The sequence below is a fragment of the Eulemur rufifrons genome, chromosome 16 (assembly GCF_041146395.1).
Source record: "Eulemur rufifrons isolate Redbay chromosome 16, OSU_ERuf_1, whole genome shotgun sequence".
NCBI lineage: Eukaryota > Metazoa > Chordata > Mammalia > Primates > Lemuridae > Eulemur > Eulemur rufifrons.
Window position 1 is genome coordinate 6,894,118 of NC_090998.1, and position 27,757 is coordinate 6,921,874.

Here is a 27,757-nt window from a genome sequence, read left to right on the forward strand (position 1 = left end):
CTAAAGTGACATCAGACTACTAGAAAGAAAGGACACTCCTCCCTTCCCCTCCCCAGTTACTCCAACCCGAACAACAACCAAGACAGTTTGGTGATAGGAATTTGTATTTTTTGCCTTTGTTCAGAATACATGAAATTGGTAAATATGCCACATGCCTTTGGTGGAAGTACAACTGTTATTACTCTATACAAGTATGAGATTGGGGTTAGGAAAAAAAGACAAAGAGGCGATGACAGACACACAGGGGAAACCCCACATCATCTCACAGCAAACTGAAGGAGGGATGTGGGAAGCTCGGCTTCATTTGACTGCAAAGTCCCGGGGCTAGTTGCGTATTTGCTCATGCACAGGGGCAGTGGGAGGGAAGGGAGGGGTAGCAAGGACACAGAAGAGGACACTGGGTGGGGTGAGAAAGAAAGAAGGGCTAACACCCCACGAAAGGACAAAGCCGACTATATCTGGTGAGCCTCAGAGGGACAAAAACCCAGGGAGTAATTCCCGTGATAGGGCTGGGTGGGCCAAGAGGGTGGATTTGCTCCAGGCTTGGGGACACATCGAGGACAGTGGTGGTTCTTCTCCAGCGGTGACCCCCTGCATTAGGCAAAGAGGAGCCTAGAGGAGAGTGGAGACCTTCGAGGGGGACGGTTGGGAGGGTACACTGACTGCTTTCTTCCAGCTCTTCAGTCCCGCCCTGGGGCAGGACGAAGGGGATGTGGGAAACAGGGGCGAAGGGAAAGGCAGGATGGGTTTGCACAGTGAAATGCTGCTGCATGGAGAGTGGGCGTCCAGCCCCCACCCAGTGTGGCCTCAGCCGTTTCCTGCTTGTGGACCGAGGATGGAATACAGGGCGTGGGTATTTCCCCTTTTGCTCCCAGCCTGCCTCCTCCCCTCGCACCTGGGTCTGAAGCTCAGCCTCCAAGGTGCGCTGAGCAGCTCCCATCCTCAGGTTCCACTGTCTTTTTCGCACAAACCACGCAAAGAAGAGGGAAACAAAAGAGGCAAAGTAGAATTCAGATGGGTAAGGGTAGCTCGAAGGGGAACATACTACAGGAAGAACAGAGAGGCAGCTCTAGACAAGAGGGCCCCACAGCAGCACAGCAATGCACAAGCACACCTATCACAGACTGGCATGCCTCCCCCCAAGGTGGAGTTGGTGGGTCTACTGGACTTCTCTAAATCCTCAGGATGGGCCAGGCCTGGGGAAGAACCTCTCGCCTCATCACTATCTTTACCAAGTACATGTGGATGGTGTAGGAAAGGATTTCATGGGAGTCCATGGATCCTCACTTTTTTTCCCCCATACTCATGGGGTTATTTGTAAGATCCTCACGTCTAACACCCTCATGTTTCTTTATCAGTAGGAAGGAAGGAATGGGACCCTGCTTAATCAGAGGGCAAGAGTGGCTTCCTCTGAGCTTGCTATTTTCAAATTAGGCCCTTGACTGACTGTTTCTCTATAACTAACAGGCATTCTCTCTATTTATGCCAACAATTAACTGAAAGCTACATGAAATTATTTGTCTAGATAAAACATTGGCTAGATAAAATTATTTGGTACCCTCATGAACAAAACAGAATGCAGCAGAAAACATGAAGAACAGACAGCTCCTTCCTATTAGAGGCATATGGGACTGCTTCTAGGATGGAAACAAGAGTCCCAGTCTTTTCACAATCCACAAGAGTTTGTTCTCCAGGCCTATGGAGAACAGAGTAAAAAGTTATAAGATCCCCAAAGACATAGAAAATCTTAGACTAATAGATTAGAAATACTTGCAAAAAACAGGTTTCACTTTCTAAAAGGGTGTTGCACCAAGGCCAAGTTGGACTTTGAGCTTCTTCAGGCCTGGCCTAGGAGAAAAGCTCCACATGACCAGGGTGGCACTGAGTGAGCTGCCATCTTCCCAGCTGTTCGGTCTCCTCCAGCGGCCGGGCCTTTCTAGGAGACACCAGGGGCACCATACCTTCTCCTCCCCCAGTCTGGGCAGCTTCTTGGGCATTGCACCTCAGCCACTCCCCTTCCCCTTCCCTTGGCCTCCAACTCTTTTGGGCTCTGGGGGAACTTGACAGTACATAAGAAGGGGGTGGGGTGGAGGCACCAGCTGTTGCTCTTCAGGTAGTGACTTCAAGACTGTGCCACGAGCAGCATTTCTAGTGTCGAGGGACACAGTGCAAATGAATGCAACAAAAAAGGAGGCATGGATGGTGGAGAAGCCGGGGCTGGGATGGAGGAAGGCAGATGCAGAAGTTTGTTGAGAGAACAGACAGAGAGAGGAGGACATGAGTTTGGGTAGCAATGGAGAACAGGGAAGGGGTGGCACATTCTCAAGTAAAAAAGTAGACTGGACACAGGAACCAGGAAGTCCCAGATGGAAAAGAGAAAGAGACAGGAGAAAACAAGAGGGCAAATTACATCAAGTTACCAGACATTCAGGTCTTTCCATTGTAGGTGCCCCATCCCCATCTCCCTCTGACCCAAGCCAGTGACAAACAGCACAGCCCCACTTCCTCAGAACAGGAGGGACTATCTCCACGCAACCCCTTGCAGGGGGACGGCTTGTCCATCAAGGAAGCCCCTTGCCTTTGCCCTTCCCCCTCCCGGACCAGGTGACGATCCCACGGCAGCGGTCTCCATACCTCAGTCAGAGCAGCCCCACTCCCCAGGCAGGCAGGCAGGCAGGCAGGGCTGGGAGAAGACTCCGGGACCTTCCCACCTCTTCACCCCACCAGCAACCTCAGCGATACTTACTTACAATAACTACCACGATGATGGCACAGATAGCTCCCAGCATGATCATCATCTGAGGAAACACGGACAAAAAATGAGCCTTTGGGTTTGGGGAAGGAGGAAAGGAGCCAAATCTCTAGTGGGAACAGAACTTCCTCCATCCTTGAGACAGTGGAAGAAAACACCCATCACTCAGGAGACCTGCAGGCCTCTCAGGGAGGCCCCACCCTGCTGCTTCCCATGGGATCATAACCCCAGCACCACATCTGTAGCTTTTCAGAAACATCACAGGCCCCGCAGCTGGCTCCCTTTTGCTTAGTTCCTGCTGCTTTGGGGTTTTAAAAGGAATCCCAATACAGGTACAGACTTTGGATGTTCAGTCAGTTGGTTCCGTTTTCATTGTGAAATGTTCAGCTCATTCCCAAAAGTTGCAGGTGTTTAAAAATACATATACTCAAGCCATTGTGTTGATGTTGGGTGTGTCTGCGAAAGGGCCAGGTGAGAATTTTTGCAGGCAACTCCTTTGGGGTCAAGCTCCTTAAATAACCATTCCAAACTCCTCAGGGTATCACTTTCTCCCAGTTAGGGGTTCTGAATACTCTAGCCTACCCTGGTGGCCAATGCACGGTAATGCATCTCAAGAAGGAGGCCTTCCAGATTTCCTCCCAAGCCTCATGCAAGGCAGAGATCCAGCACCATTACAGGCAAGAAACACAGAAGCTGAGGGTTTTCTTGTCTTCTACAAGTGGAGAAGGAAAAGAAGGAGGAGAGAACAAGAAAATTCACCTTGCAGTTTTTCCACCAATACTTCCGCTTTAGTTTGGCAGCACTGCTCTCGAATTGTGACGCTCCCGCCTGCAAGGCATCAGCTCGGTCATCCAGCTCTGACAGCTTCTGGTCCCTCTCCAGGACCTTGTCCACATTCACACGTATGATGTCCACCACCTGATGGGGGCACAGAAACAAAGCTGATATGCTCCATGCCAGACACAGTGGAAAGAACCACCACCAGGGAATTACAAGCCTGGTCCTGTGTAACTCTAAGGGATGCTTTGCCTCCCAGAGCCTTTAACTACCTCCTTATTAAAAAAAACAAACAAACAAAAAAAAAAAAAACACAGATAAGATGTTCCCTTCTGTTTCTAAACATCTATGACTTAGAATCTTTCGGAGAAACAGCTATCTACCTACCTCCTCCACTTGTGCCTGGGTTTGCTGTAGTCGTCTGTTACTGGTCGTGTTAGGAGGAGGGCCGGGGGGACCCCCACCTGGGGCAGTCCCTTCTGTTCCTTCAGCGGGGGGCTGAGCTGGAGCAGACCTGTCAAGAAAAGGGGGCAGAGTACACAAAGTAACCAAGACAAGAAAGGAGCCAGGCATGGTGGCACATGGCTATAGTCCCAGCTACTTGGGAGGCTGAAGATTATTTGAGCCTAGCAGTTCAAGTCCAGCCTGGGCAACATAGCAAGACCCCATCTCTAAAGCAAAAAAAGGCTCACATGTGTCCTCACCCCACAGCACCAAAGCAATTATGATTAGGTTATCTGCATGCAAACAGAAGGGATTCTAGCTCCTTGGCAATCCCAAGTAAGGCGATGCAGCATAGAAGCAAGAAGCAAAAGATGAAAGATCCTGTAACAATATTTAGATGGGGCTCAGTGACATCCAAGGTGGCATCAAGAGAGATTGGGGCTATCCTCTGACACAAACACAAGCATCTTCTCTGCCACAGTGGCTACAGGGACAAATGTGCCAGCCTTGGCCCAAATGGCATCCAGCTATAAAAAGCCTTTCACACGAACCAAACTTGAAAATCCTAACCCAGGATAAGAGAAATCTGTAGAAAAGACTAAATTCTCAGGACCAGCCTATGGATTGAACTGCAAAGCTTGAATATAAAAGCCCATGGGGAACCAGTTATTGGTTATGTTTCACACAATGATGAGAAAATCAGGGCTGCTGTAAGGACAACTTGGAGAATCACCAAAGGCAAAGTCTACGTAGGTGGAGTGAGTCAGGACTGTTTGTTTGCTTTGTTTTTGGCAGAGAAAATAGAGGTTTCACTTAAAATCTGGGGCCCAAAGCAATTCATTAGTTATGGAAACTGGTCCAAGAGCATAGACAGGAAGCAAAAATGCTAGAAATAGTCCTCAATATACATGCATCACAGACATTCTGTCCCTTCCTTTTCTAGATCTGGCACAGGCTCAGGAAACTCCCCTAGTTTCTTATGTCCCAAAGAGAAATCTTGGTGTACACTACTATACACATGGAGACTGTTCTCTCTTCTAGTACCACTCAAGGCCAAGGGATCCCTTAGCCTTAGAAGGGAATCATCTAGTGTGGGGTCTTCAAGACAAATTCCTTCCCAGCTCCAAAAACATGGAGGCTAAATTCACCTCCTAAAGAATTCCCAGAAGTATAACCTAAGGCATGAGATTTTTCTCTGCTAAGGAAGAACCCAAGCGAAGGGAGATCTCTCAAATTTGATGGAGAGAATAGAAATTACAATGAGAACTCCTCAAACAGAAGCAGAACCTCACAAAACATACTTCGTGGGAGCAGTCCAAGAGTAAACACACTAGAGATTAAACCATCACAAAGTCACCAAAAAGGAAATTCCTTGACTAATCACAATAGAATGCCCAGAAGCTCCTCCTCATCTAAGGGAATTTATTACAGTCTAAAAGATAGAGAATAACCCCTCAGAAAGGCTATACTAACAGATTACACCTGACTCATCTCCATTTAAGGAATAGTTTTCACATTTCCCTCTAAGGTGCAAAGAAGGCAAAGAAAAGAAAGATACAAAGACATGGGAGCCACAAGACTCATGCGCTGTCACTGAGCTAGCTAAGCCATCCAGTTCTCGACTGAAGGCAGAAAATTCAATGAGTAGGTAGCAGCCAGTGTTGGAAGCAGTCCAGGGTGGTGGCACCAATGACAAGATTAAGGTCAGAGACCTCGTGATCCCCTGCTAGCCACCATGCTTTCTCCGTCTCCTTCCGCTCATCCCACATGGATGCTATCTGGAACCAGTCTGCTGAAAAGGATCCCTCTCCCAAAAGTGAAAACAACTGGAGTCCTAGGGTTTGTCCAAAATGTATAGAATACTCATATATAGTTAAAACCACAGAAGGCAAAGAGAAGTGAAATGGCTATAAAGCATTTAGGGGGCCCATTTCACTTACTACTTGTTGGGAGTTGGAAACAGCAGTAACATATTCAGGGATAATTACAACCCTTACGTAACACGAGTAAATTTTTTCCTTTTTTGTCACCAAGAGAAGCAACACAAATACATCTAGGATCAGGCTGGGGCTCCAGTCAGTAATCAGAAAGGAAAAATCTCTATTAGACATATTGTGGTCTTGACAGGGAAGTACTTCATTTGTCTAGCCATAGTACTCCCTCCAGATCTTGGGAAGCGGGTGATGTTGAAGATGGCTGGAGACTAAACTGTGTGCGTTGGAAGAAGGGGGGAATGCTCAGCTCTCCCCATTCCTCCTCTTCCAAATACTTGGCTGAGACTCGATGATAGGAAAACCTCCTGTAAGGGTGGCCTTGGGATGAATGCCACTGCTCCTTGAATCTTTCTGAGCTGCTCACCTAGCACCAGAGAACTGGGAGACAAGTTTCCGGAACTTTGCTCACTGCCACGAGGGGGATACACATCACACCTTGGGTGCAGGGCATACACAAACCCAGAGATTGCAGAGCAACCCGAGTTACTAACTGTTCAGAGGCTCTAAGCACTGATTCAGTAAGATGACAAGAAAGGGCTTTCGAGCCCCTACACAGTTGTCTCCATCCTCCCACCCTCTTCAGTACTCCACTATACTGAGACCAGAATAAGGTGCCACTCAGACGAGAGGAGAGGGTGCAATGAATGCGGGACCCCTGCGCCCCTGCCCCGCCCGTGCGGTACTAGCTGTGGCTGGTGCGAGAATGGGGTGCTGCCCCGTCCCTGCGGTGGCCCGGTCTGCGGGCGGCTCTTGGTGGTGGTTCCCCGCGTCGCCGCAGCTGCTGCAATGCGCCATTTTCCGTCCCGCACAGTCGGGCGCTGGGGGTTAGAGTTGTCAAGGAGGTGTCCCGCCCCATACATCAGAGTCAACTCACATTTTTCTGACAGAGGGAGTAGGGGTCCGTTTCCTCTCCGGAGGCTGCGGCGAGACACCGGCTGGGCGACGCTGCGGCTGAAGTGGACGGAACTGCCGAGCTCCGCCCACAGCTGACCACCCGAACTCTAGCAGCTGTGGCACTTACTGCAGCTACCGCGCCGGCCCCCGCCTTTATTAGTGCTGGCCACGCCTCCCAGATGACGTCGAAACCCCGCGGCCCAATCCACTTCCAGGACGGCCGCCCAGTGCGGAAGCGAAGCGGGGCGGAGGTCCTAGCCGACTCCAGAAAGGAGAGTTGTGAGCCTCGCTCGCTGACGAGTACAGCTATGGTTTGCTTTCCTGTCTAGCTAAGCGACAGAGCGCGGTAGAGATACGGGCCAGCCCCTCGGAGGGCGCCTCAACAGTTTGAGTTAGGCATTTTTGGTGCCTCCCAACCAATCGCTGGGCAGTGCCTGAAGTTCGGGCCCGCCCACCGCCCGGAGCCGGGGTTCCAGTCAAGCCCACGGCTCCCGCAGACAGCGCCTGGCGGGCCGGGCCCGGCTCTCTGGGACTCTGGAGTTCCGCCGGAGGCTGTGGTTCGGCCGTTTGTGCCCAGCCCTGGCACCCACACCCGGCCAGCGCGCCACCCCACCTGGCCGCCTCTGACAGCTCCGAGGACGCAGCATCCGCGAGGCAGAGCCGCAGGCTCCCAGTGCGGGATACCGGGCTCGGGGCCCGTCCTACCAAAACAAATAGGAAGACTTCGTCTGTTTGTGAAATAGCCTTTCCCCCCAGACCTGCTTTTTGTATCCCTCCAGGTAGGCTACCACACCTGGTCAGTTGCCCAGACCAGAAACCTGGGAAACCATCCTAGATTTTCTCCCCTTCATCTTTACTCCTCCTCCAATAATTCAAGTGGATTTTTTCTTCTCAGCATTTCAAGAATTCTCTCCCTTCTTCTCACTATTATTCCTTTCCTGGACGCCACCAGTTGTTAAACTCACCATTATTTTATGTTCCGCTAAGAGGTTGCAAATCAACTGTGACAATGCTTTCTGACCACTTAGAATTTAGAATTTTTATTTTACATTTATTGAAAGTGTAATCGCTTCTCCGCCTTTTGGCTAAGATCAAGTGTATTGAAGGTGTAGATTTATATATATACATATATATATGGATTTATATCAAATTTCACTCTTGTGCATACATAAAAAGGGAAATAGAAAAGAGTAACATGGTAACAGTATCCCTAAAACTTCACAGAGACTGATTCTTAATGATTCATGTTTTTGACTCAGTCTCAGATGTCTGTGAATTTCCACACAATGTAGTCCTCTGTGCATGCTATCAAGGGCTTTGGTGATGCAGCATTTCTTAAGAGTGTTCCTCTTCTATCTCTGGAATTTTCTTCCAAGCCTCAGACACCCATTTTGCAAGTTTTGACACCGTGAGCTGGTATGACAAATGCAGTATGACTGCTGTCTGACTAATAGCTATAGTGAAACATCCCAATTTAGGTGTTAAAATGACAAAAAAAAAAAAAAATGCCTCCTAGAATCAATGCAATATATTATTCTATTTCCAGTCTTCTCTTCCTCATATCTATCCCCTAAGAAACCACCAGAGTGATCTATCCAAATGTCACAACTCTTAAAACCCTTAAACAATTGCTCTTAGGACACAATGCGTTGATTATATGTGTTTATCCCATCCTCCTCCTGAAACCACATCAAAATGACAATTTGGAAAAATTGAAAACAAATTATAAGCCCCCAACGACAAAAAGAACAGGAGGAAATGTTTCTGGCAGTATAAACACTTAAATATCCCCCCCACCCCACCACCACCAACTCTCCCCTGAAAAAAATTTCAAATCCCTGAATTTTTAAAAAATGAAGGCATTTTTTACACTTTTTATTTTCAAATAGTTATAGATACACGTGAGATGGCCAAATATATATATATATAGAGAGAGAGAGAGAGAGAGGGTTTCCCCTATATCTTTTCACCCAGTTCTCCCAATGGTAACATCTTGTTTAACTGTAGTATAATATTAAAACCAGGAAATTAACACTGGTACAATCCACAGAGTTTATTCAGATTCACCACTTTTACATACACTTGTGTGTGTGTGTGTGTGTGGTTTTATGCACTTTTTTCATATGTGTAGATTTGTATAACCACCACCGCACAGAACTATTACATTACCACAAATATCCTTTGTGCTATCCCTTTATATCCACCCCACCCCTAACACTTGGCAACACTAATTTTTTCTCCATCTCTATAAATTTATTGCAAGAGTGTTATGTAAATGTAATCATATTGTACATAACTTTTTTTTTTTTTTTTTTTTTGAGACAGAGTCTCACTTTGTTGCCCAGGCTAGAGTGAGTGCCATGGCATCAGCCTAGCTCACAGCAACCTCAGACTCCTGGGCTCAAGCGATCCTTCTGCTTCAGCCTCCTGAGTAGCTGGGACTACAGGCATGTGCCACTATGCCCGGCTAATTTTTCTATATATATATTTTTAGTTGTCCATATAATTTCTTTCTATTTTTAGTAGAGATGGGGTCTCGCTCTTGCTCAGGCTAGTCTTGAACTCCTGACCTTGAGCGATCCACCCGCCTCGGCCTCCCAGAGTGCTAGGATTACAGGCGTGAGCCACCGCGCCCGGCCTGTACATAACTTTTTGAGATTGGCTTTTTTCACCCAATATTAACTATCCGAGTTATTGTGTGTACCAACAGTTTTCATTGCTGAGTAGTATTCCGTGGTATGGATATACTATAATTTAACCATTTACCTGCTGAAGAACATTTGGACTGATTCTAGTTTGCGGCTATTACAAATAAAGCTGCTATGATCGCTTCTAGGCCTTTTGGCTAAGATCAAGTGTAGTACAGATAAAGCTGCTATGAACGTTCATGTACAGGCTTTGTGTGAACATAAATTTTCATTTCTCTGGGATAATCGCCTGAGGGCAATTGCTGGGTAGTAATGTAACTGCATGTCTAGTTTTATAAGAAACTGCCAATGTGTTTTCCTGAATGGCTATACTATTTTAGATTCCCATCAGCAATGTATGAAGTATCCAGTTTCTCCACATTCTCACCAGCATTTGGGTTTTTTTTTTTTTTTTTTTTCTCTTTTTAGAGACAAGGTTGGTTGGGGGCAGGGGGTGTCTCTATGTTTCCCAGGCTGGACTTGAACTCTTGGGCTCAAGGGATCCTCCCACCTCAGTCAGACTCCTGAGTAGCTGGAACTACAGGCACATGCCAATGCGCTCAGCTCTATTTATTTATTTTTTTTATTTTAACCATTAACACTAAACCAGGTGTTTAGTGATATATCATTTGGTTTTAATTTTTATTTCCCTGATGACTAATGATGTTGAATATCCTTTAAAGTGTTTATTTGCCTTCTGTATATCCTCTTTGATGAAACGTCTGTTCATGTCTTTTGCCTATCTTCTAATACGATTGTTTGAATTTTTTACTATTGAATTTTGAGAATTCTTTACATATTCTAGATAAAAGTACTTTGTCAAATATGTGGTTTCTCCCAGTCTGTCATTGGTTTTTTAAATCCTCTTAGCATGGTCTTTTATAGAGCAAAAGTTCTTAATTTTGATAAAGTTCCATTTAATAAGGTGTGAGGTTTAGATTGGTGTGTTTTGTTTTTGTTTTTTTGAGACAGAGTCTCACTCTGTTGCCCTGAGTAGAGTGCGGTGGTGTCAGCCTAGCTCACAGCAACCTCAAACTCCTGGGCTCAAGCGATCCTCTTGCCTCAGCCTCCCGAGTAGCTGGGACTACAGGCGTGCACCATGATGCCCAGCTAATTTTTCTATTTTTAGTAGAGACGGGGTCTCGCTCTTGCTCAGTCTGGTCTCGAACTCCTAGGCTCAAACGATCCTCCTGCCTCGGCCTCCCAGAGTGCTAGGATTCAGGTGTGAGCCACCACGCCTGGACTAGATTGGTGTTTGTTGTCTTTGCCAATGGACGTCTAATTGCTACAGGACCATTTGTTGAAAAAACAATCCTTCTTCCATTGAATTGCTTTTGTGCCTTTGTCAAAAATCACCTGGGCTAATTCCAGCTACTTGGGAGGATAAGGCAGGAGGATCACTTGAGGCCAGGAGTTTGAGGTTACTGTGAACTATGCTGATGCCACAGCACTCTAGCCTGGGCAACAGAGACCATGTCTTAAAAAAAAAATCAGTTGGGCATATTGGTGCTGGTCTACTTCTGGGTTCTCTATTCAGTATCATTGATCTATGTGTCTATCCTCCCACCGCCTTGTCTTGGTTACTATAGCTATATAGTAGTAAGCATCAGGTTGAGTTATTCCTCCCTTTTTATTCTGCTTTTTCAAAATTGTTTTAGCTATTCTAGGTTCTTTTCTAAAAGGACATTTTTTAAAATGTATTTATTCAGGTACAAAGTTACAATTAGACAGGAAGAATAAGTTCTGGTGTTCTATTACACAGTAGGGTGACTATAGCAAATAACAATGTACTATATATTTTAAGATAGCTAGAAGAGAAAATTTTGAATATTATCACCACAAAAAAAGATAAATGTTTAAATTGATGGATATGATAATTACCTTCATTTGATCATTATGCAAGGTATACATGCAATGAAACATCACGCTCTACCCCATAAATATGTACAATTATTATGTGTCAATTATAAATAAAAAATAACTAATAAAAACTAAAATATATTTATGAGCTGACAAAAAAAGTAAAGATTATCTAAAGACCAAAATCTGGTACCCAAAGAGGTAGCAGAGTCCCGAAGCCTATTTTGCCTTGAAGGCATTTACTAAAAAGCTGAATTTGAGCACAGTGGCCTCACAGGATGCCACTATGGCATAGGAGAAAAAGCCCAGAGCTTACCCAAGTTGAGAAATTTAATAGAAGGCCCTTCCATAAAGCTAGAACCTCAAAGGACTGTTTCCTCATGTAAGAGTATATTCAAAATACACTAGCACCCACACTGCCCTTAGAGGACTACATAGAAAATTGTTTGTCTGGAACCTATGTGCCTGCTGGAGCTCTTTTATTTTTTTCATTTAAATATTTGCAGAGAGGTCAGACAAGGTGGCTCACACCTGTAATCCTAGCACTTTCAGAGGCCAAGGCGGGAGGACTGCTTGAGGTCAGGAGTTTGAGACCATCCTGAGCAAGAGCAAGACCCTGTCTCCACAAAAAACAGAAAAAATTAGTGGGGCATGGTGGTGCACACCTGTAGTCCCAACTACTTGGGAGGCTGAAGCAGGAGGATCCCTTGAGTCCAGGAGCCTGCAGTTGCAGTGAGCTGTGATGACACCACTGCACTCTCGCCTGGGTGACAAAGCGAGACATTGTCTCAAAGAAAAAAAAAAAAAACTGCAGAGAATTTATAACCACATGCTATGGTTTTTATGCCTAAACTCTTTGTCGATCCTGAAAACAAAATGGCAAGAAAGTAAAGTGGTTTTGAGTTGACAGTACCACTAAGCAACTGGCAGAAGCAACGTAAATCCTTTCTGGATGAACTCTTCTTCAATCTAGGCCTTGGGGAATTTCCACACATATAGTTCCAAGAAAAATAAATTGTGGTCAAAAACTGCAAACAAATAAGGAACAAGTTGCCAAGAGCAAGAACCAGTAGAGACAGAAACAGGAAATAAGAAAGAAAATTAGAAAATTAAGCCAAATAGTTCAATGTCTGACTAATAGCAGTTCTAAAAAGAGAAAACAGGATATGTAAGCAAAAGGGAGAAAAAGGGTATATATGAGATTAATAATAAGAGAAATACAACTTTCCTGAATTGAAAGCCTTTCCAGATTAAATAGTGTTCTATGTGTCTGGAACAAAAGAGAATCACATCAAGATATATCTTTTTGAAATCTCAGAGTATTACAGAAGATGAGAAGATCCTAAAACTTTCAAAAAGAGAATAAAAGATGAAACAGGAATCAGAATAGTATCTCAGTACAAGATTGAAAGAAAACAATGGAGCAGTGCTTTTAAGAATTTGAAGAAAAATTATTATTAACCTAGAATTCTATACCAGCCAAACTATTGATAAAAGATGAGGGTATGGTGACACAAGCCTTTAGTCCCAGCCACTGGGCAAGCTGAGGCAGGAGGATCACTTGAGCCTAGGTGTTTGCAGCTGTGGTACCCTATTATTCATCTGTCAATATCCACTGCTCTCCAACTCCAGCAACATAGTGAGACCCCAGTCTCTAAAAAATAAATTAAAAAGACGAGGGTAGAATAAAGACATCTTTCAGAAATGTAACGATTCAAAAATTTAACCTCCCTTTCTAAGTAGGCTACTACTTACCAGATGTTATCTGGTAAAGAGGAAAGAGGCAATAGATCTAGGATGTGGGGTGCTGGATGCACACACAGAACTGGTGGAAGAAAATGCTTTGAATGGAAGCTATGCCACAGACACAGAAACAACCTGCTGTGACTGAAGCAGGAGGATGGGAAATGTTGCAGGATAGTCTCCAGGGGAAAAAACTGATAAAGCACTGGACATGTTTAAGCATTTGAAAATATTGTGACCAACTATTTTACAGATCTGATGGGCACATAGAAAAAATTAGAGCTGGATACATAAAAAAGAAAGGGAGGCAATTATTAACTTAAGGAAAAACAAAAAGTTGGATAAGAAATAGAAGTTTCCTCACATTTATGTCACCTGATTTTCCACAAAGGTGCCAAGACCATTCAAAGGATAGACTTTTCAACAGATGGTGCTGGGACAACTGTATATCTACAGGCAAACGAAGAAAGCTGAATCTCTATCTCACACCACATACAAACATTAACTCAAAATATCACAAAAACCTAAATGTGAGAGCTAACACTATAAAACTTTTCTTTAAAAAGCATAGGTATATGTCTTTGTGACTTTGGAGTAAGTAAAGGTTTCTTAGATATGATATGACAAAGGAACAAGCAACAAAAGAAAAATTAACAGGGCATCATCAAAATTTAACTTTCGTGCTTCAAAGGACATGATCAAGAAAGTGAAAAAAACACTCATAAAATGAGGAAAAAAATTGCAAATCATTTATCTGATCAGGTACTTGTAACTAGAATATATATAAAGAATTCTTACAACTCAATTATAAAAAGACAGCCCAATTTGAAAACAAGCAAAAGATCTAAATAGACATTTCTCCAAAGAAGATATATAAATGGTCAATAAGCACAATAAAAAATGGTCCACATCATTAGCCATCAGGGAAATGCAAATCAAAACCACAAGAGATACCATTTCACACTCACTAAGATGGTGAAAATAAAAAAGATGGATAACAAGTACTGGCAGTAATGTGGAGAAACTGGAACCTTTATATGCTGCTGGTGGGAATTCCAAATGATGCATTTTGGAATTTCCAATTCTGAAAAGAGTCCAGCAGTTGTTCAAACAGTTAAACATAGAGTTACCATAATGACCCAGTGATTCCACTCCTAGGTATATATCTAAGAGAAATGAGAACATATGTCCACATAAAACCTCAGACATCAGTGTTCATAGAAGCGTTATTTAGAATAGTCAAAAAGTGGAAACAACACAAATGTTCATCAACTGATAAATGGATAAAATTAATGTGGTATATCCATATAATGGACTATCATCTGGCAATAAAAAGGAATGAAGTATGTACTAATACATGCTACAACATAGGTGAGCCCTGAAAGCACTATGCTAAGTGAAAGAAGCCAGTCATGAAGGATCATGTATTGTATGATTATGGAATATTATATGAAATATCCAGAACAGGCAAGAATCTACAGAGGAGGGGAGGGGAGGTTTGGGGGTGACAGCTAAGGGGTGTGGGGCTTCATTTTAGAGTGATGATGAAAATGTTCTAAAATAGGTTGTGATGATGGATGCACAACTCTGTGAATTCACTAAAAGCCACCAAATTGGGTGTATCGTATGGTGTGTGAATTATATCTCAATAAAGATAAAAACATTTTTTTAAATAAGAAACATAACACTTGGGTCAGTAGTAAACAATATTTACAGGCCGGGCGCGGTGGCTCACGCCTGTAATCCTAGCACTCTGGGAGGCCGAGGCGGGTGGATCGCTCAAGGTCAGGAGTTCGAGACCAGCCTGAGCGAGACCCCGTCTCTACTAAAAATAGAAAGACATTATATGGACAACTAAAAATCTATATAGAAAAAATTAGCCGGGCATGGTGGCGCATGCCTGTAGTCCCAGCTACTCGGGAGGCTGAGGCAGTAGGATCGCTTAAGCCCAGGAGTCTGAGGTTGCTGTGAGCTAAGCTGACGCCACGGCACTCACTCTAGCCTGGGCAACAAAGTGAGACTCTGTCTCAACAACAACAACAACAACAAAAAAAAAAAAAAAAAAAAAAAACAATATTTACAAAGTTGTAACGTTAGTCCATTATTTTAAAGAGACAGAGAAAGACCCTGTCTCTTTTTTAAAAAAAAAGTTTAGGCTAGACAACTGAGAGAGACCATAGGAAAAAAGAATCTCAGCCACCCCAACTGAGGCACCAAATGTGAGTGAAGACATCTTGGACAGTCTGGCCCCAGCCAAGTTCCCAGCTGAATGCAACCACATCATGGACCCCAACCAACACCAAGTGGAGAATTAACCAGCTGAGCCCAGATAACCCAGAGAATATCAATTAATGAATTATTGTCTTCAATCATTAAGTTATAGGGTAGATTTTTATGTAATAATAATTGAAACAGGTTCTTAAAGGATTTGGATTAAAAAAGTACTCTCTCCAATTCCTCTGCCTTCAAATCCCAATTTATATCTACAAATAATTCATTTTCTTTAGTTTGCAAATATTACTTTTTTCAGCTAACAATTTTAAAACATATTTTCATTCATTTTTTTTCAGATTTTTGTAACTCTTGACAACTACATACTCCAGAAGGGTGTCGTCACCACTTAAATTTGCCAAACTCTGTACTAAATATTTTACCTTAAAATTTTATTTATTCCTCACACAATCTTATGAGGAAAGGACTATATTAGTCCTATTTGGCAGGCTAAAAAAATCTAAAGCTCATAGACGTTAACTACTCTATTTCATAGAGTGGGAGAGCTTAAATTCAAACTCAGACCTGTCTGACTCTAAAATCTATGTTCTTAATCAAGTCTATACCAGAAACTTACCCATATTGACCTTAAAACCTTCCCAAGGAATACGACACCTTTAGTCCACATATAAGATTTCTTTAAAAGCAATACATCATTCACCCTAACTTGGAATGACCCCAAAAAATAAATAAAATAAAAAGCAATACATCAAATGCTTTCTTTTTTTGAGACAAGGTCTCGCTGTCGCCCAGGCTACAGTGCAATGGCCTCATCACAGCTCACTGCAGCCTAGAACCCCCAGGATCAAGTGATCCTGCTGCCTCAGCCTCCCAAGGAGCTGGGACTACAGGGGTATACCACCATGTCTGGCTAACTTTTTAATTTTTCATACAGATGGAGGTCTCATTATGTTGTCCAGGCTGGTCTCAAACTCCTGGCTTCAAACAATCCTCCCACCTCAGCTAGGATTACAGGCATGAGCCATTGCGCCCAGCCTCAAATGCTGTATTTTACTTGGCACATATTAATTGAGAACCTCACTATTCTAGGCACTGGAGAATATGAAACATTTTAATCCTAATTGATACACAATTCTAGAAATTGTAGCAACATTTTTTTCCTCTTGAGTAATGTCAAAGTTATTTAACTTGATTCAATGCCAAGTAATCATCAAAGCATAGAAAGGTAGACTAGTATCATACTATGTGATACAACTAGACCCCCTCACCATTTCCCAACAAATTCTACGTTCTGTAATGAACCACTCATCACTCTTCTCTTTCCCACTTGAAATGTTCTACCACCTCCCTCTCTGCTTACCAAATCCAACCTATTCTATGAAGACTCTCTTGATTAGGCCAATCAGACACATTCTCTTATCTAGGGTATTTATTGTCCACTTCAGTGGTTTCCAAACATGGCTAATTAAAATAACCTGAGATCTTTAAAATTAGAGTTACCTTAAAATTAGAGGAGTTGTACTTTGAAAAAGACTGGAAATAATTTAAATGTCTATCAAAATGGAACTGGTTATTATGGTAAAGTCACTAAAACAAGTTATATTAAGTGAGGCCAGGCGTGGTGGCTCACGCCTGTAATCCTAGCACTCTGGGAGGCTGAGGCGGGAAGATTGCTCGAGGTCAGGAGTTCGAGACCAGCCTAAGCAAGAGCGAGGACCCCCCCCCCCCCCCGCGTCTCTACTAAAAATAGGAAGAAATGATCTGGACAGCTAAAAATATATATAGAAAAAAATTAGCTGGGCATGGTGGTAGATGCCTGTAGTCCCAGCTACTTGGGAGGCTGAGGAGAAGGATTGCTTAAGCCCAGGAGTTTGAGGTTGCTGTGAGCTAGGCTGACGCCACGGCACTCTCTAGCCTGGGCAACAGAGTGAGACTTCGTCTCAAAAAAAAAAAAAAAAAGTTATAGTAAGTGAAAAATCAAGGTACAGAACAGTGTATGGAATCCTACTTATTAAAGAGACATAGATATACAAACTTATGCATGCACAGTATACGTCCAGAAGGATTAAAAAAACACTTAAGTGGTTCCCTCCAAGAAGCAACAAAAAAAATCAAAACAAAAGATGCTGTAAGTCCTTTTTTTTCCTTTCAAAAGCAGGTATATTCATTCTGATTACATTATTCTAACTTTTAAACTTTGCATTGTATTATGTTTTTTTTTTAATTATTAAAAAAAGAACAGACCAGCCGTGGTGGCTCACGCCTGTAATCCTAGCACTCTGGGAGCCTGAAGCAGGCAGATCGTTTGAGCTCAGGAGTTCGAGACCAGCCTGAGCAAGAGTGAGACCCTGTTTCTACTAAAAATAGAAAGAAATTAGCTGGACAACTAAAAATATATAGAAAAAATTAGCCGGGCATGGTGGCACATGCCTGTAGTCCCAGCTACTCAGGAGGCTGAGGCAGGAAGATCACTTGAGCCCAGGAGTTTGAGGTTGCTGTGAGCTAGGCTGACGCCATGGCACTCTAGTCCAGGCAACAGAATGGGACTCTGTCTCAAAAAAAAAAAGAACAAAACATACATGCCCAAGACTCAGCTCACCTCACAATCTCTAGGGGGTAGGACTAGGCTTCCGAAATATTAAACTACCAAGGTGATTCTGATGACCAGCCAGGCTTAGTATCCCCCATCTATATCACTCACATGGTACTTAATGCCTCATACTAAAATAGGGAGGATACCTTACACTTTTTTGTTTCTCCTATGCCTCCCACTCAGAGAAGATACCTAATAAATATTTTTTGATGACAGTAGTGCAGAAGTATAACTCCATTTTTCTATTAATTTCATTCCAGTGTGGAAGGGTCTTTTGAAACACTTTTAACATAATAGCATTATGGGGCAATTAAAATGATCAATTTCAATACATGAAGGGTCAGTGTCAAAAAGTGTCAACAACAAAGTATTCTCACCAACTTTTCTTTTTTTAAAGACCATAGGTGGCCGGGCGCGGTGGCTCACGCCTGTAATCCTAGCACTCTGGGAGGCCGAGGCGGGTCGATCGCTCAAGGTCAGGAGTTCGAGACCAGCCTGAGCAAGAGCGAGACCCTGTCTCCACTAAAAATAGAAAGAAATTATCTGGCCAACTAAAATATATATAGAAAAAAAAAATTAGCCGGGCATGGTGGCGCATGCCTGTAGTCCCAGCTACTCGGGAGGCTGAGGCAGGAGGCACTCCTCGCTTAAGCCCAGGAGTTTGAGGTTGCTGTGAGCTAGGCTGATGCCACGGCACTCACTCTAGCCTGGGCAACAAAGCAAGACTCTGTCTCAAAAAAAAAAAAAAAAAAAAACAAGCCATAGGTATTGCTAGACTGCAAAGGGCAAGTGGCGTGAAGCCCAAAACTAAGACCCTACCACTTTAAGACTTAGGGATGAGTCAGACCTCATAGTCTATATAAATGAGCAGAAGCAGCATCTAGAGGAAAATAAAGTGTGTAGATATCAAATTCCAAAGAAGCTCCATTTTATTACAGAGAACATACAAAGTCCTTTCCTCACAGAGAAAAGTACTGTTCCTCTTCTCCAGGGAAACAGATGAGCCTTTTCCAAAGTTCCCAGCTTTTGCTTCTACCGGTACTTCCCATGTCGGTTAAAGTGTTTGTAGAGATAGCGGATGCGTTTATTAAGGTTGTGCAGGTCATCGATGAACATTCGATTTCCAACCATTTTCTTCTTTCGGATACAACGCTGCAATTCATTTCCCTTCCAACCTCGAAGCCATCTGGGGCCCCTGATCAGTTCTTTGGGGTGCTTTTCAAAGTTTCCTGTGTAAGAGAACATATTAGTTCCAAGACAAGAGAACCCCGCCTAGGCCAGCTAAGCCTTTAACCCACAGTTGCATCTTCTTGACAGCACCTATAGAAAAGACTGTATAGTAACAAGAGCACAGACTTTGTAGCCAGACTGCTTGGGGTTCAAATTCTGACCCTGCCAGTTACTAGCTTTAGAAAAATCACTAACTTCTCTGTTCCTCGGTTTCCTTACCTGTTAAATGAAAATGTTATTATGAGAGTACTCAGAACAGTGCCGAACGCAATGTAAACAGCCACATAAGTATTTGCTCTCACTATTGAACACAGCACCATCTTTTATACAGGTGAAAAAGAATAGTCGTTACAGCGTAATTGCCATCCTGAAATTGTGTACCACGTAGAGTCAAGTCTTACCCAGGATCCCTATGTTGTCATACACCCCGAACATGGCCCTTTTCTCGTTCCAACGATCAACCACTTTGGGGGGCGGGAGGGTGAGCCTTACACGGGACAACCCAGGAATACCTAGGAATGAAGAAGAGAGGGAATGAATGTGAGCCGCCTATTAAGAAGCAGTTCTTGTAGGGGCGTCTACATCAGCCACTTACCCAGAGAGAAGCTTCTGCACGCCAAGGGCACCCAGCCCCACAGGCCCTTACATGCCCCCCAGGAGAGGCTCCCTGCCATCGCTCTAGTCTCTCTCTCAATAGCACACCAAACAAGCCCGAGAATGAGGACTAGACGTGGCCTTCAAGGAGGGGGACCGCCCCCACTGGCCTCACAGGGTTACTAACGAGCAGGCAGCCATCTTGGGCCTTACCCAGGTACCTCCGGGCCCAGGGCCTACCTAGGCCCCTCCTTCACCAGCTACAAGCCCCGCCCCCCAGGTTCCGGCCCACGGGGGCCTTGACAAGCCGCCCCGCCCAAGTGCTTCCGGATTGCCCGCCGGAAGTTTTGGAGCGCCAGAAGAGTTGAGTCCCGCGCCTCGTCACTGTCTGGGACGCCCCAAGACTATACTTTCAAGAAAATCCACCCTTTCTGGTTCCATTGGCGTCCTTCGACTGTGAGGGAAATGAAGGTCCAGAACCTGGAACCCGGAGTGTTCAAAGACTCTGTGCCTCACACCAGTCTTGCGCTGTAGCTGTTTTTATTAGCCCCATTTTACTACAGGGAAGGAAATCTGAGGCCCAGCGGGTAAAGTGACTTGCTGGACGTCACTGAGCGGAGGAGATGACGAAACCCGGATTGGAGCCCATGCCTTCTAACTCCCAGCTTGGACGGCCTCTTGTCCTGGGGATGACTGAGTTCAATATTGCAGGGGCACTACCACTGCCCATCTGTGGACGTGACATCTCGGGCGGGCCCTACTAAAACCTCCTCCCAGCCGACCGGGGCGAAGGGAAAAGCCTGTAGGGAAAGAGCCGCCAAGAGAGTGGGCGAGGGGAGGTGGACGGGAGCCTGAATCTTGCTCCTCCCCCTGTCGGCGCGGTCCGGCGCTCCGGCTCCTGAGCTGTGACTGGCCGGCCTCTCCAGCGAGCGTCGCGATTGGTCCTCTTGCGGCCGTTGAGATTTGAACTCCGTGTTTGTGGTTTAGCCCGCGCGGCCCTCGGCTCAGAGGCGGGCCTTTGCTTCCGCCTGCCGGGGAGTGGTCGGTTTGCCCGCCAACTTGAAAAGTGCCTCGCTGATTGGTGCGTATTGTGCACTCGTGTTTTTCCCTTCCATTTCAGCCCGACTTCCAGAGTCCGTGTAGCTACGGGTGAGGTCCCCAGGTAAGGTGTGGTGTTAATAGGGAGCAGGTCTTGAAAGACTGGGAAAATGGGGTACAGGGTAGTATGACGCAGTAGTCGGCAATATACAATAGGCAGGGAGGTCTAATAGTCGTGGGGCGCGATGTGGTACAGATGTTAAGTCTGGCAGATCCGCAATGGAGGTTTTAAGCTTAACCTTTCCTGGCTTTAATTACTTCATCTGTAAATTGGGTTGTATTATCATGCACTCCATGGGATTGAGATTAGGAGATTTAGACCGTATATGACATATTCAAATAGCCTAACAGAACCTGGCACAAAATAAATAACCAGTGTGCATGTTTTTCCCATCCTGGTGCAGAAAACCCACTAGCCCTTGCTGGGGCAGTGTTCTGGCTTCAGGTGAGACCAGACCATTCTCTCTATACTTAAGGGGCTTTGCACATAAAAATGGAAATAATAATGCTAACTTTACACATTGCTATGCCACTTTACAGTTCTTTAAACATCTTTATACCTCTTGATTCACTTGATCATCAGAGAAACTTTATGAAGTCATCAGAGATTAGTAACCCTGTTTTATAGATAAGGCCCAAGGCGTTCAGTGACAAGACCAAGTGGCAGAATCACTACTAGAATTGGATTCTAGTCCAGGGTTGATCTCATATCCTTTAAGATAATGTTATCAACTTGCTGTAAAACTAAAAATCATTATATTTTGGAGGTGGGAAAAATAATATAACCAGATAAAAAGACAGGTCTTGGATAAAGACCCTGACCTTTTCACTGTTTGGTTTCCAGCCCTGTGAGCCAGTGGGAGAAGGATGTCTCCCCAACTGTATGAGTTCCATCTGCCCTTATCCCCAGAGGAGTTGCTGAAAAGTGGAGGAGTGAATCAGTATGTTGTGCAAGAGGTACTGTCCATCAGACATCTTCCTGCACAGCTTAGAGGTAAGACTCCATTGCTGCCATTGTACCCAGCACTTCCAAACAACCATCCCACATGTGTTAATAATTACTACATTGTCATTTCTGTTGCACTATACCATGAAGTTCCATGAGGGCAAGGAAAGCGTTTCCAACAATCTTGGTGTACATGGTTACTCTTTGGGGAAATATTATTCTAGATCTTTACCCTTAACCATATATCAGAATAAAGTCCTAGTGGATTTAAGAGTTATAGGAGAAGGCCGGGTATGGTAGCTCACACTTGTAACCCCACCACTTTGGAAGGCTATGTTGAGAGGATCACTTAAGGCTAGGAGTTCAAGACTGTGTTGGGCAACATAGCAAGATTCTTTCTCTGCAAAAAATAATAAAAATTAGCTGAGTGTTGTGGTGCACACCTATAATTCCAGCAACTCGAGAAGCTGATGAGGAAGGATCGCTTGAGCCCAGGAGTTCAAGATTACATTGTACTATTATCATGCCACTGTACTCCAGCCTAGGTGACAGAGCCTCTGGGATTTAACCTGATCTGTTTTAGGTAACACTTTTTTTTTTTTTTAGACACAGTCTCACTTTGTTGCCTGGGCTAGAGTGCTGTGGCATCAGCCTAGCTCACAGCAACCTCAAATTCCTGGGCTCAAGCAATCCTCCTGCCTCAGCCTCCCGAGTAGCTGGGACTGCAGGCTTGCCCCACCATGCCCAGCTAATTTTTTCTGTTTTTAGTAGAGATGGGATCTCGCTGATACTGAGGCTGGCCTTGAACTCCAGACCTCAAGCGATCCTCCTGCCTTGGCCTCCCAGAGTGCTAGGATTACAGGCGTGAGCCACTGTACCCGGCCTAGGTAACACTTCTTTAGAGTCTAGATATCTTGCTTCCAAGATGTTCAATAATGGAAAAAATATATATGTACCACTGCAACACTGTTATATGTACAGTGCAATTATCTACTGAAACCTATAAATGACAAAAGACAACTTTTACATTACTAAGAAGACCGCATAATGTCAGTGTACTTGTTGGTCTAGTATCAGTTAAATTGCTTTGGAGAGGTACGTAGAATAAAGATTCTGGAGCCAGGTTGCCTGGATTTGAATCCTGGCTCCACCACTCTGACCTTGGACAACTTACTTAATTCCCTCTGTGCCTCAGTTTCCCTATCTATAAAGATATGGATGATGATCAGGGACTTCGTTTATTATCTCCTGCAAGAAGAAGGGTTGGATAGTACAGCAGGTTGATAATATGGCCCCTGCTTGTCTCTTGGCCTTTCCCTCTTGATTGTCAGGTGATGGTTTCATGCGCTGATGCTTAGAAGTGGAAAAATGAATTTTCTACCTTGTGCTTTTTCTTCTTTTGTAAAAATTTTACCCAAAGCTTCTCAACAGACTTAGCCAGAATTAAATCATGTGCCTATTTCTCTAACTAATTACAGTCATGCATCATTTAACAAGGATACAGGGCCGGGCACGGTGGCTCACGCCTGTAATCCTAGCACTGTGGGAGGCCAGGGCAGGAGGATTGCTCAAGGTCAGGAGTTCGAGACCAGTCTGAGCAAGAGCGAGACCCTGTCTCTACTAAAAATAGAAAGAAATTAGCTGGCCAACTAAAATATATATAGAAAAAATTAGCCGGGCATGGTGGCGCATGCCTGTAGTCCCAGCTACTCGGGAGTCTGAGGCAGGAGGATCACTTAAGCCCAGGGGCTTGAGGTTGCTGTGAGCTAGGCTGATGCCACGGCACTCACTATAGCCCGGGCAACAAAGTGAGACTCTGTCTCAAAAAAAAAAAAAAAAAAGGGATACATTCTGAGAAATGTGTCTGAGAAGTGTATTGTTAGGCAGTTTTGGTCATGCAGACATCACAGAGTGTCACACCTAGGCTATGTGGTATAGCCTGTTGCTTCTAGGCTATAAACCTGTACATCATGTTACTATACTGAATATGGTAGGCAGTTGTAACAACAGTACAATGGTAAGTATTTGTGTATCTAAACTTAGAAAAGGTACAGTAAAAATACAGTATAAAAGATTTTAAAAATGTTACACGTGTATAGGGCATTTACCATGAATTGGGATTGCAGGATCGGAAGTTGCTGTGGGCGAGTCCGTGAGTGCTGAATGAATGCAAAGGTCCCTAGGACGTTACTGTACACTTAGGCTATACTAAACTTATTTTTAAAAATTTTCTTTCTGGGCCGGGCGTGGTGGCTCACGCCTGTAATCCTAGCACTCTGGGAGGCCGAGGCGGGTGGATCGCTCGAGGTCAAGAGTTCGAGACCAGCCTGAGCAAGAGCGAGACCCCGTCTCTACTAAAAATAGAAAGAAATTCTATGGACAACTAAAATATATATATACAAAAAATTAGCCGGGCATGGTGGCGCATGCCTGTAGTCCCAGCTACTCGGGAGGCTGAGGCAGGAGGATCGCTTAAGCCCAGGAGTTTGAGGTTGCTGTGAGCTAGGCTGACGCCACGGCACTCACTCTAGCCCGGGCAACAGAGTGAGACTCTGTCTCAAAAAAAAAAAAAAAAGAAAAGAAAAAAAATTTTCTTTCTGCAATAATAAATTAACCTTAGCTTGTTGTAACTTTTTTACTTTATAAACTGTTTCACTTTTTTTTTTTTTTTTTTTTTTTGTTGAGACAGAGTCTCACTTTGTTGCCCAGGCTAGAGTGAGTGCCGTGGCGTCAGCTTAGCTCACAGCAACCTCAGACTCCTCAGCTTAAGCGATCCTACTGCCTCAGCCTCCCGAGTAGCTGGGACTACAGGCATGCGCCACTATGCCCGGCTAATTTTTTCTATAGATTTTTAGTTGTCCATATAATGTCTTTCTATTTTTAGTAGAGACGGGGTCTCGCTCAGGCTGGTCTCGAACTCCGGACCTTGAGCGATCCACCCGCCTCGGCCTCCCAGAGTGCTAGGATTACAGGCGTGAGCCACCGCGCCCGGCCAAACTGTTTCACTTTTTTTAACTTTTTGACTCTTGATTTAGTTTAAAACACAAACACATTATACAGCTGTACAAAATTTTTTTATCAGCTTATTTTATAAGCTTTTCTCTATATGGAATTTTTTTTTAACTTTTTAACCTTTTTTCATTTTTAAAACTAAGACACAAACACACAAATTAGGCTAGGCCTACGTAGGATCAGGATCATCAAGACATCACTAAGCGATAGGAATTTTTCAGCTCCATTATATTCTTAAGGAACCAGTGTTGTATATGCTGTCCATTATTGACCAAAATGATGTTATACAGCACATGACTATACTGGTAAGGAAAGTAGAATTATCTCAACTGGCTAAACTGATCGAGATTATTACCTAGGAGCCTCCTTAAACCTGAACATAGCACCATTTGGTAAGCAAGGAAGAAGGCTGAATGTGAAAGTCGGCTGATAGATGGCCAACCAGCGATGTCCATAGATGCACTATTCTGTCAATACTGTGTGGATATATGCATCACCAATTGCACATACTAGAATACATACTGTAACAAATTGTTCTTTAATTATTACAATGCATCATTTTTTAAAATGGTGACTCTCTTTTAAGAGTCTTTTTTAAAACAATTGCATTGCTTTGATGATTTTTGTGTTTAGAACCCTAAATACAACTTCTGTCAATATATAAGATCAAATCATTTAATTCATTCAACAGGTATTTACCGATCATTTACTATGTGCCAGGCACTGTTCTAAGCACTGTTTGTAACAGTAAACAAAACAGAGTTCTTTCTCTCAAAGCTCTCAGCAAGTAATAAACTAGTAAATGTGGAGTACAGTAGTCCCCCTTATCCAAGAAGGATATGTTCTAAGACCCCCAGTGGATGCCTGAAACTGAATAGTACTGAACCCTGTGTATATTATATTTTTCCTATACGACCTATATACCTATGATAAAGTTTAATTTACAAATTAGGTGCAGTAAGAAATTAATAATAATAATAAAATAGAACAATTATAACAGTAGGAAGTGAACTATGCAGATTCTCAGGGAAGGGTACTCTAAGCAGACAGAAAAGCCAAGGCAAAGGTCCTGAAGTGGGCAAATGCCAATGTATTTGGAGTGGAGTCAGCTTGGAAAAAGGTCAGGTGGGAAGTGGTACAGTTTATTCTAGAGTCTTGCTCCTCAGAATGTGGTCTTTAGATCAGCAGCATTAGTATCATGATCTGAGAGCTTATTAAAAATGCAGGATGTCAAGGGCCATTCTAGAACTACTGAATCAGGAAATCTGTATCTTAAGAAGATCCCCAGGTCATTTGGATAAACATAAGTTTGAGAAGCACTGATCTCTAGTGCCTTGCAAAGTCATGGTAAAGACTTTAGCTTCAGTGTGAGTGAGCTTGAAAGCCATTGGGTTTTGAGCATGGGAATGACATGGTCTGACATTTTAAAAGTATCCCTGTCTACTGTGTTGAGTAAAGACTATAAGAGGCAAGGGAAGAAATAGGAGACTAGTTAAGAGACTACCAAGTAAATTGGACTGGAGTGATAGCAGTGGGGGTGGTGATAAAAGGTTGGATTCTGAATATATTTTGAAAATAGGGGTTGGTCCAAGTGCAGTGGTGTTTACAACTAATTGATCACAACCAGTTACAGATTCCTTTGTTCCTTCTCCACTCTCACTGCTCCACTTGACCAGCCTTAAAAAAAAAAGATAAATAAAATAGAGCCAATAGGACTGTTGATGTGTTAGATTTGTAGGGTTAGAAAGCCTGGGGTGATTACAAATCTTTTTTACTTGAGCAAGTAGAAAAATGGAGTTGCCATTTACTGAGATGGGATAGAATATGGGAGGAACAGATTTAGACTGTTGGTTTTATGAGTATGGAGATTTCATCTAAAGATACACATTTGGGATTTAATATTCAGCCTGTAGACAGCATTTAATGCCATGAGATTGGCCTGAGTGTAGATGGAGAGGAGAAGCAGTTTGAAGACTAAGACTCAAGATAGTCCAACATTTAGAGGCTGAGAAGATGAGAAAGAACAAGTAGAAGAAACTAAGGAGCAGTCATTGGGACAGAAAGTGATTGAAGGAGCTAAATGGCGGCTAAATTTAGAGAACGTTTCAAAAACAGGAGAGATCAACTAACTGCAGATTAATTACTGGATTTATTGATGTGGTGGTTGCTGGTAACCTGACAAAGCTGTTTCAAAGGAGTGGTGGGGGCACAAGCCTGATTGTATTATAATAGGTTTGTGAGAAAATGGAAGAAGAATTAAAGATGATTAATTTATATAACTGGTTCTTTTAAGATGGGCAGCATTACATGTGTGTATGCTGAATGGTAATGATCAGAGGGAAAAGCTGATGATGCAGGAGGAAGAGGGAACAATCATTGGAGCAATATCCTTTATTAGGTAAGAGAGTATATGATCTGGTACACAAAGGCAGGAGATGACTTTGTTAGAACACGGACAGTTTATTCACAGTAGCAAAAAAGTCAGAATGTGTGGGCACAGATGCAGGTGGTGCAGATAAATAGAGAGCTTGCGGCAGTTGAAAGTTCTCTTCTGTCTGCTTCTGTTTTCTCAATAGGAAGGGAAAGCCTTAACTGAGAGTGAGTTTGGGAAGAAGGTCATGATGTTATGAGCAGAGGAAAGATATGAAACAATTGCCTAGAAGAAAATGAATAGACCTGGGAATTTGTAACAGGAAATATGAAGGGCCCACTGGAGGATACTGGTCTTGAGTTTAAAGTGAGAGTCCTCAGCATGTTTGTTTATTTTTCTTAGGCCATTTTTGTTTGTGTGGTTACATGAATGGGGTAAGCAGACAGTTGATTTAACCTAGATTTGCTAGGAGAGTAAATTTTTGGGTTTTTTTTTATGTTTATTTTTTATTTATTTTTTTTAATTTAAAA

General features: G+C 43.6%; 3 protein-coding genes across 6 annotated transcripts in view; 1 reads left to right on the forward strand and 2 right to left on the reverse strand.

Moving 5' to 3' along the window:
* Positions 1 to 34: 34 nt before the first annotated feature.
* On the reverse strand, positions 35 to 6,989 carry VAMP1 (vesicle associated membrane protein 1). Of its 3 annotated transcripts, none has more exons than XM_069489723.1 (5): positions 6,842 to 6,989; positions 3,917 to 4,043; positions 3,512 to 3,670; positions 2,747 to 2,798; positions 35 to 691 (listed from the first exon to the last, which is right to left on the reverse strand). In XM_069489723.1, coding segments are annotated over exons 1-5 (351 nt in total). In that variant the 5' UTR covers positions 6,844 to 6,989; the 3' UTR covers positions 35 to 680. The 3 variants fall into 3 exon arrangements, with proteins under 3 accessions (XP_069345824.1, XP_069345823.1, XP_069345822.1); XM_069489722.1 differs by having other exon boundaries at positions 35 to 818; XM_069489721.1 differs by lacking the exon at positions 35 to 691 and having other exon boundaries at positions 2,258 to 2,798; positions 6,842 to 6,928.
* Positions 6,990 to 18,889: 11,900 nt separating this feature from the next.
* On the reverse strand, positions 18,890 to 20,022 carry MRPL51 (mitochondrial ribosomal protein L51). Its single transcript, XM_069490732.1, has 3 exons — positions 19,802 to 20,022; positions 19,608 to 19,718; positions 18,890 to 19,205 (listed from the first exon to the last, which is right to left on the reverse strand). Exons 1-3 carry the CDS (start codon positions 19,878 to 19,880, stop codon positions 19,009 to 19,011), a joined length of 387 nt encoding a protein of 128 aa, XP_069346833.1. The 5' UTR covers positions 19,881 to 20,022; the 3' UTR covers positions 18,890 to 19,008.
* A 147-nt stretch (positions 20,023 to 20,169) lies between these two features.
* The window catches only part of NCAPD2 (non-SMC condensin I complex subunit D2), a 32,087-nt gene continuing 24,499 nt past the window's right edge, over positions 20,170 to 27,757 (forward strand). The window contains exons 1-2 of one of the 2 annotated variants that reach the window (XM_069490502.1): positions 20,170 to 20,962; positions 21,743 to 21,892. In XM_069490502.1, coding sequence (XP_069346603.1) covers positions 21,766 to 21,892 — 127 coding nt within the window. In that variant the 5' untranslated portion in view covers positions 20,170 to 20,962; positions 21,743 to 21,765. The remainder of the gene's footprint in view (positions 20,963 to 21,742; positions 21,893 to 27,757) is intronic. The other variant, XM_069490503.1, reaches the window with a different exon arrangement.